The following is a 9,396-nucleotide window of genomic DNA, read 5'->3' as shown; positions in this document are numbered from 1 at the left end:
ACATCTACCTTACTAAGCAGTAATTAGTTTAATTAGGCAAAAGTCGTAGTTAATAAATAACGAGAATTGGAACTTAAAATAAAGTGTGACCATAGTTTGCATCCCTGGTGGGACAATTTAGCAATCTCTAATATTGGGGGGCACATCCTCTCCATATCCATTCACAGAACTGTATACACTTAATGAGTACTGTTTGTGACAATGTAAATAAAAGGATAACAATGTAAATATATGCACCCATTAAGGTATACATGAAAACAATGCCGAATGCACAGAGATGCCAAGAGGTTTGGGAAGTCAATAATGCATAGGTGTAAAAACTTAAACTCTTCAAACTGTGAGCTTTAGACTATGCAAATACAGCAAGTTCCAGACCAGAGTGACCATACTGTGGCGAACAGCCAATCATGGCACTGGAACTTGAAGGTGCCAAATTTGCAAGTTTTTGAGCACTAAGTGTTCAAGGCTGTTGAAATGGAATCCAACTCCTTTCTCTCTGTAACGTGTATATTCCTGTTTTAGTTTGGTTCTGTTTTTGTTCTGTGCTTGTGTCTGGTGACCTGGTTTTCAGTCTGTTTATTTGGTTGTTCATTATGTCTTATACCTGTGATTCATTTGGTTCTTGGTTTTTAAGCTCTACGTTTGGTTCTGTTTGGTCTGGTTGTTCTGTGTCCCGTGAGTCTTCAGTGCATTCAGTGTTTTGAGTTTTTTGTTTAATAAAGATATTCACTTCCTGCAATTAGATCCAGCCCCATTCATTCCACGATTGCAACCATGATTGTTGTGACAGAATAATGGACCAATTATGGATCGAGCGGCAGTGAAGATTCTCCTTCCCTCAAGGGATGTTCAAGGAGTACGTGGACTGGGTACTCCTGTAACGTGTATATTCCTGTTTTGGTTTTAATACCGTTTCTGTTCTATGCTTGTATGTATTGACCTAGTTTTCAGTATGCTTACTTGGTTCTTAGTATTTAAGCTCTGCGTTTGGTTTTATTCATTGGTTTGTTATCATCATGTTTTACCCGGTTGTTCTGTATCCTGTAAGTTTTGTCAAATCACTTAAAGTATCAGATGACCCCTCCTCCTCAGGACACCAGCTAAGGATAAAATTTATCATAAAATTCAAGGCATTGATGTTTGCCTACAAAACCACTACTGATTTGCACCCTTTTACCTAAATTCACTACTTCATAATTATGTGCCCTCTAAAAGCTTGCGTTCTGCAAGTGAACGGCGTATTATAGTGCCATCCCAAAGAGGCACAAAATCACTTTCACAGACTTTTACATTAACTGTTCCCTCCTGGTGCAATGACCTGCCCAACTCAATCCGAGCAAGAGTAGACTGTTAGGGTAGGTTTAGGGTTAGTAGAATGTTGACAAAGAAAGTGTTAGAAGATATTAAGCAGATAGTCTACTAATACTCTACTAACTGCTAGTTGACATGTAGTTGCAAAGTTACTTGCTGTTAATAGAATGTCTAAAGTGGACTATCGAAATAAAGTGTTACCTCTAATTCTAAGAAGAAAAAAACACTAGACCCTCTAACACTTGCACTCTCTATACTATTTCTATTCTTACTACTTGTCTTCTTTAAAAAAAAAAAAAGAGAGAGAGCCTCTGACACTTGCATTCTCTATTCTTTTTTCTTCTTGTTTTATATTGTACTCATTCGTAAGTCGCTTTGGATAAAAGCATCTGCTAAATGACTAAATGTAAGGAATTTCACATGAGCAGTAAAAAACAATCATGGAGGATTGATGAAAAAAAAGTAATTTTGAGGGAGTTTGTCAGTTGAAGGATTTATGAGATATTAACTTGTAGGGCCTCTTACTGTATCATCAACACAAGGGAGACTGTCATAAAAGGAATCATATTAACAAAAAGACAGAGAAGAGTAACTAACACAACTTTTAAATACCATGAATGGATAAGGAAGTAAAGATTGATAAATGCATCTGATTAAGTTGAATGTTACTATGGCAGTTACATCTTACAGAAAGAATGATTGCTATTAACTGATATCAGTTAAACATCTAATGCAAATTAGAAAAAAAATAAATAAATACAGACAATACACGCAAATGCCAAAGTCTCTGGAGGGAGGTTTGTTAACGCATTATTTATGTTCCACATGGTCAAGTGAGTCTGATAGAGGGGATGCTTTCCACTGACTGTACTGGGACATACTGCAGTGAGACACAACCTGGTTGCAATTGTAGAAATGGTGTTGGATCTAAATGGTGAAAGTCTTTATTAAAGCAAAGCAAAAAGGCACTGAAAACTCGCAACATTATTTAGTGCCACATTTATTACCACTACAATATACATTAAACTATTTTTCTACCATAATGTGGCTCTCTAATGGAAGCTTGCTTTAGTTTGATGTGAAATGTATTTGCTTCTTACGCTCTTTCAAAAGAGGTAGTAACTGATAATGGCCTCGGTTTACATCATTTTATTCTTAATAGTGTAAAACACTAGTCTTCTGAAGTTGTACCAAGGAAGTCGAAAAAGTTGTACGCGCTTGTACACACAAGCTCCTGCCTTGTTAAACCAGAGAGCAAGGTTGGGCAAGGTCAGAGGGCCAAAAGTTACAAAAGAAAGAAAAATGGACACAGAGTAAAAAGACTGGAGCAAAAAGCCAGATAATCAGACAGACTCATAATCAAAATACAAATAAAGAAAATCCAAAGTAATGAGTAAAAAGTCAAAAGGACTGGGAGATGCTGCAAATGATTCTGGTAAATAGAAGCACAATAGGGTGTGAAATGTACCATGAGTTTACAGTTTTTTCTCTGCTGTCAGTTAGGCAGTGAAAAACCAACAATTTAGTTGTACTAATACGTTGTAGACGTCTCCATGGTTTGAATGTTTAGTGCAACCTTTGGTCCAACTTTATATTAAGTGGCCTTAACTACTATGTACTATACATAGTTCATATTGTTCATATTATATTGCAAAACACTTCTGCTGCTATTGAGGTGGGATACGGGTAAGGTTAGGGACAGGTTTGTTGGTATGGGTAGGTTTAAGGGTGGGTTAAGGTGTAAGGGATGGGTCAACAGTGTAATTATAAATGTAGTTACAGAAATTAATTACAGATGGATTTGGTGGTTGGGGTAGGTTTAAGGGTGGTTTGAGGTGTAAGGGATGGGTCAACAGTGTAATTATAAATGTAGTTACAGAAATTAATTACAGATGTAATAACATGCAGGTATTTTTTAAAATATAAGTACAATGTAAAAACATGTATGTACACAATAAGTGCATTGTACCAAATGATTAATTTAAATGTAAGTACATAGTTGTTAAGGCCACTTAATATAAAGTAGGACCCAACCTTTTGATCCCTCGCAGGTGGGCAAACACAAACTTTTTAGGTACATGAAGATCTGGAATTCTCTTTTAAATAAAAGTGGGGTGGCTTGACACCATTCTATTGTCACAAAGCAAGGCCAGACACAACAGGTAAGTGCACAACAGGATGGTTTATTGACTGGGTAAGTGGATGACTGGAATAGGTGAGTGAAAGGCAGGTGAAAGTCAACACAGTGAAAGGTTCCAGGGTGCTTATCTGAGTTCTGACGGAGAGGATCGTATGCCGGTTACGTTGGAGATCGTGGAGCCGTTTCCACGGAGTCGTTGGAGGATCGTGGGAGGAACAGCAGGTAATCCGTTCTAGGATAATTTGGCAGAGAGAGACATCTATATCCTCTCTATATATCTCTATATATCATTACATATCTTCTCTTCAAGCATCCTTACTACTGACTTGTTTTTACCACGTGACTCTGCTGTACTACCGATAGAATGAGAGCATTGTTAAGGAGTGGAAAGGGGTTTGTAATATTCAGTCTTGTCATGTCTTCAAGTAGCATTGAGCTGCCGGTGCTCTGTTCCACATTTACATTCAAGAAAATCATTGTGGGGATTTGCTTATTAATTTTAACATTTACTATACATTTCCTTGTCATTTGAGGTGTAACATGAATCTTATTTATATTATATATTTTTCCCCATCCTTAAATTAATCAATTTCCAACAGTAGTTTTCTGCAGTCATATCCAGTTATGTGGGATTCAGCAATACATCGTCATCATTGTTTTGCATTCTTGTTGGCTTTCCTCTTTTAGGGTGAATATTATTTTATTGTGAATCAGTACTCTTGTCTGATAGTAAAAATTTGTAGTTACTGATTAATAGTTAGTTAATTACTGAATTATTGATTGACTTGTTTTTTTTTTCTAATTAATCAATTAAATGTTTAGTTAATTTCATTTAAATGTAAGCCTGATATCTTATTTAGCACATTAAAATGAGTGTTAAAATGTCCCAGGGTATTGTTACAACTGTACAAGTAATTGGGAGAAGTGTAAAAAACTGCTTGTCTTCAACCATTCAACCATTTTTGGTAGACAGATAAAGGCATCTCTTGAAAAAATCCCATGTTTATTTTGGTCAGTGTTTGTGTACAAAAAGGAAAAATATATTACAATAGTACTCAGTTGGCCCAATATTATCTCCTGCATTTTTCTGCACTTCACGTCTGCTCTAGCTTGTGTATGACTCTGCTTTACACTAGAAACTTGGCATTGTACTGCAAATATTTCTTGCTCTTATGATAAACCGCTTTTGATGCTCCTCATATAAAAGTTACTTTGGATAAAAGCATGTCATGAATAAATGCAAATGTTACCACTACTTTTTATGGTCACGCTTTATTTTAAGGTCCAATTCTTGCCATTAAAAAACATTAACTACGACGTTTGCTTCAATAAACTCCTAATTTGCTGCTTATTAATAGTTAGTAAGGTAGTTAAGTTTCAGTTTAGGATGTAGAATATGGTCATGCAGAATATGTGCTTTATAAGTCCTAATAAACAGCCAATATGTTAATAACAAGCATGCTAATAAGCAACTAGTTAATAGTGAGAACTAGTCCCTAAACTAAAGTGTTACCCTTGTTATCTTATTTTATTATTTATGACTATTTTGTTATTTCAATATATTAGGATAATTCTTGTAAACAGGGTGTATTTTATGCTCTACTTTGGCTTTCTGCTCTGTCGGAGTGTGTTTGCCACACGTAAGTGACAAACATTTTGGTGAAGCTCTTGACTGGTCTGTTCAATTTACAGCATTTCATCCACATGACAATTTTTAGCATGAATCTTGTATGACAAATACAGATATTCCCCTTTCACAAGCACACAAAATACATGATCGTACATGTTTATTGTCACTTTTATTTCTTTTTTTTTTGTATCTCCATTTTTAATATCTTCTTTTCACCCATTTTTTTAACAAAATATTTTTCTGCAGATTTATTAAACAGAACTGTTCAAAATAATTAGTTTTTAACAAATCAGACAGCATTATTACACAGTACAGCTAGTTTAGCAATCAGCACAGACATAAACTTGAATAAATGATTTCTTGACAAAACAACATATTTAAATTATTTTAAAATGAAAGGATGGATTATATTGTATCATTCTGCCACAACAACTGGGTCCCTCTTTTGTGAATAGATATACTGTGTAATCAACAAAATTACATTTGGATGTATAATAAACTAAATGTGACCCTGGACCACAAAACCTTCTTAAGTCTTAAGTAACATGACTATATTTTGTAGCAATAGCCAAAAATACATTAAAAAATTGACCCTTATGACTGGTTTTGTGGTCCAGGGTCACAAATCACATACGCTCTGAAAATACATGGTTAACAAAATGAGCGTCACCAATGTTATAAACTGACAGTGATTCACTGACTTCCAGAGAGCATAGTTCATTTATTTCATATTAAGCTTGATACCTGTTCAACTGATCAATGCATTTGTTGAAATCTAAACACTACTCTGTATTTTGTATAACCTTTCTTTTCTTTGACAGTTACTCATGGGACTCAAAAGCATCGTAAGCTAAGCTAAGTTGATCGTAGCTCGTAAGCTAAGATCATAGATCGTAAGCGAAGTTGATCATAGAGACCATTGGTGGCAATGGGTCTACGATCTATGTAGGGTTACAATGCTCTTTTGGGAGACGCAGCCCTGGAGTTTATGACCTTGGCATGCCCATTCATTAGAACCTCTGTATTTTTAACATGCTCATTATTTTAGTCCAGATAGTTACTGCTTGTTGGTTATTGTAGTGCATTCTTTGATGTCTTTATTTGTATCATTTTTAAAGGGATACTGTTCGAAACAATAAGGCTGTCATTTTAAAATTCAGGCTTATAATAAACAGCTTTTAGTGAAGACTGAAAATCAACACACAGATTATAGACTACGAATATTTTCTGTTTATTCATACATTTTACATAACAATCGTGCTTTTTTTGTATGACACCATTTAAATAGCCTACATGTCCTATGTTATAATTTTAGGCAGTGTAACAAATATACAAAACAATATTATTTCTTACGAGACATAAATTCTATTTGTTTTATAATCCTTTTTATAATCCTCTTCACTCATAATTTCCATTAGATATGTGCTTCAGAGATCAAAATATTATTGCAGAAAACAGCAATTGTTTTTCAAATATGTCAACATTTAGACAAAAACGCAATGGAGTACAGACATTCACGGTTACATGTTTTACACAATACAATTTTACAATAAAGCTCCAGATAAAACTGCAGTAAAATAACTTTGTACAAAATTCAAAGGACATAGCCATTTCACATTTGATGTAGGTACGTATCTCCTCTTAGTAAACATGTTTAACGTGACCAAATGCTTTTCACATGTAGCTGCCTTTGACGCAAACTGTCACCGCATCATTGCCCTAGCATCGGAGAAGTCTGTACTTTTGGGGAAGAAAGGGCCAAAACACCCTCATGTATTTTAGTTTGTGCTACTTACTTAAAATATGGTATAACTATCATACCACAGAGATATTTTGTATACTTTTTCAAAAAAGTATGGCACAGTAAAGTAGTGTAAACCGTTGTTATGGAGTGGCCAGTTTGTGTGCGTTCCTGTTTTGTTTTAGCAATGCACCTATTCAACATTTTGGCACATGAAGTAACTAATGGTCATGCAAATCACGACTACATTAATCACAGGCTTAAGGAGCTGATATGCACTCAGGCTCAGAGACATATCTGAGATTTTTTCCCCTTTTTTTTTGGATATTCCTGAGGGGACATGTAAACAGGACACTGAATTGACAGTACTCTTTAATAATCTGTATAATAATCAGCAAAAATGTTTTGGTGTTTTTATTTTCTGTATTTTTGTACCCTGTGCTTTACAAACTACACACTGGCAGGCATAGATTCGTTTCTGCTTAAGTCTATGATTTTGGTCCTTGGTCTCAACATTAAAGTACAAAGCATTCTAAAAATAATTCTAAAAATGTTTTAATCACATACAAGTATTTCTTTCTTTTTTATCTCAGAAAAGAAAAACAAAATAGTAACAGTCTCTCTCAACACAAATATTCAACAACACGTGACGGGTCACCCAAGGGCTCTGCCGATTAGAAATTATTTGTGCTTCAGACACAGGGCTTGCTTGATACATCTTGGTTTTCCCAAATGACCCAGAATGTAACATAATCTTGCTCAGTTTCTCATTGATACTCCCGCTTTGTCCCCAGTGCAACATAGAAACAGTACATACCTCACATAAATAGCTTATGCATTGCCAAACAATGCACTGTCCTTAAATCTAACTCACAGTATAACCTTAGTAGAGACAAATTCACATAATACATAGTACAAGTCATTTAACATTGACACTCTTTGCTTCACATTTGGAAAGCTTACAGAATTTGTGTGTGTAAGTTTTTCAAATGCAAGTGTTTTTGTGTGTTTTTTTTTTATATATATATATATATATATTTATTTTTTACTTTTGCTTACTTTTAGCTTGATTATGTATGACCCCTGGAGGTAGATGATTCTATTACTGTATAAACATGGAAGTCTTCTGTGTTGTTAATCTTTGATTGCTCTCTGCTGGGGTTCAATACTACTGGTTTTAGACATTGGCATCATTGCCAGGGTTAATTGAAGAAGAACTATCTGCCTGCGGCTGTGGCTGCGATGGTTGTTGTGATTGCTGTGGTGCTTGGTCTGGTTGCTGTGGTGATTGTGGTTGCTGTGGTGATTGTAGTTGCTGTGGTGATTGTGGTTGCTGTGGTGATTGTGATTGCTGTGGTGATTGTAGTTGCTGTGTTGATTGTGGTTGCTGTGGTGATTGTAGTTGCTGCGGTGATTGTGGTTGCTGTGGTGATTGCTCCGGCTGCTGCGGCTGTGTCTGCAGCTGCTGTTGGTCTGGTCCATTCTCCTGAGCACGCTTGACTGCTGGAGGCTGCAGCATTATCCTGATCCGCTGAAATGAGGCTCAGAACCAGCACCAGTGAGCACAGACACACCATACCATTCATTATTGTATTTAATTTCAGCTCTAAATGAAAACAGTTACCTCCTTATATGTGCCCTTCAGGGTGAGGAACATGTAGCCCATATAACCAGGTATGAGAACCATAGAGGACAGAGCCATGAGCCAGCCCACTCCTTGACCCCATTTAGGGAATACATAGTTGTTCATTGTAAGAGGAACCATTTGCACCGCGCTGAAGAGGAACACGCCCTGTAGAGAAGCTCTGTTTACAAATACTGCAGTTTTCACATAATTACACCATTATGATTCTTACTGCTGAAGACTTAAAGACTATAGAAACATTCTTAAGTATGTCTTATCATAGTCGAGGAATGGGATGCCAAAAACTGAGTATATGGGACAAATTAAAGTGTAAAAACACTGGGATCAAATATGGTAGTTTGAGATTAAGGGGGCAAAATCATAGCAAAATCAGTGCAATGGGTCCAGAATTCCTAGCGACGTCACTGCTATCAGATGAGAACACAATTTGAACTGAATTGAGCTTGATAATAACATTAACTTTGCAACACTGTCAAGGGTTATTAAACTGAACTGAATCAACATGATCTGACTTGAGCTGAAGAAAGAAACTTCAAAAAGAAGTATACTTCAAGTTTATTTTATTAAGTATACTTAAATAACTTGCTAATTAGCACATTATTAGGAAAGGCGATTTGCAAAGATTACAAAACATTATACTCACTTCTTCTGTAGATGAGGCTGGGACATGAATGATTCGCATGAACATAGGAGCATTTAAGTAGATCGGGGGCGCATTCCCTTCAGAAACAATGTAATCCACTGCAGTTCAGCGGCTCAGATGTCGGGAGTAAATGACGACTGCTATGCTACTTATTACATCCAACAACAGAAGACCTCAATCGCTTAGGAGTCATTCTTGTCTACATCTGCTCCGGCGGTGAAACAATGGCGGACTGATGACAGCTCACTCAGGGCGGGTCTAAGGTAAGACACCAGTCCAGTCTGTG

At 36.1% G+C, this 9,396-nt stretch overlaps 1 protein-coding gene and 1 long non-coding RNA gene across 2 annotated transcripts in view; one reads left to right on the top strand and one right to left on the bottom strand.

Annotated features, from left to right (window-relative positions):
* The first annotated feature begins 1,404 nt into the window (after nt 1-1,404).
* On the top strand, nt 1,405-7,818 carry LOC107713756 (uncharacterized). Its single transcript, XR_001636931.1, has 3 exons — nt 1,405-1,414; nt 5,980-5,983; nt 7,310-7,818. It is a non-coding gene; the product is annotated as an uncharacterized LOC107713756 (long non-coding RNA).
* Nucleotides 7,819-7,847: 29 nt separating this feature from the next.
* Nucleotides 7,848-9,396, bottom strand: part of LOC107713753 (sodium- and chloride-dependent GABA transporter 1-like) — a 9,822-nt gene continuing 8,273 nt past the window's right edge. The window contains exons 10-11 of the mRNA XM_016519358.1: nt 8,447-8,614; nt 7,848-8,353 (exon numbers count right to left, since the gene is read on the bottom strand). Of these exons, the coding sequence (XP_016374844.1) occupies nt 8,000-8,353; nt 8,447-8,614 (522 nt within the window). The 3' untranslated portion in view covers nt 7,848-7,999. The remainder of the gene's footprint in view (nt 8,354-8,446; nt 8,615-9,396) is intronic.

Source organism: Sinocyclocheilus rhinocerous, unplaced genomic scaffold (genome assembly GCF_001515625.1).
Source record: "Sinocyclocheilus rhinocerous isolate Xijiao unplaced genomic scaffold, SAMN03320098_v1.1 scaffold569, whole genome shotgun sequence".
Lineage (NCBI taxonomy): Eukaryota > Metazoa > Chordata > Actinopteri > Cypriniformes > Cyprinidae > Sinocyclocheilus > Sinocyclocheilus rhinocerous.
Note: the sequence above shows the minus strand (reverse complement) of the source record. Positions and strands in the feature narration are given on the sequence as shown.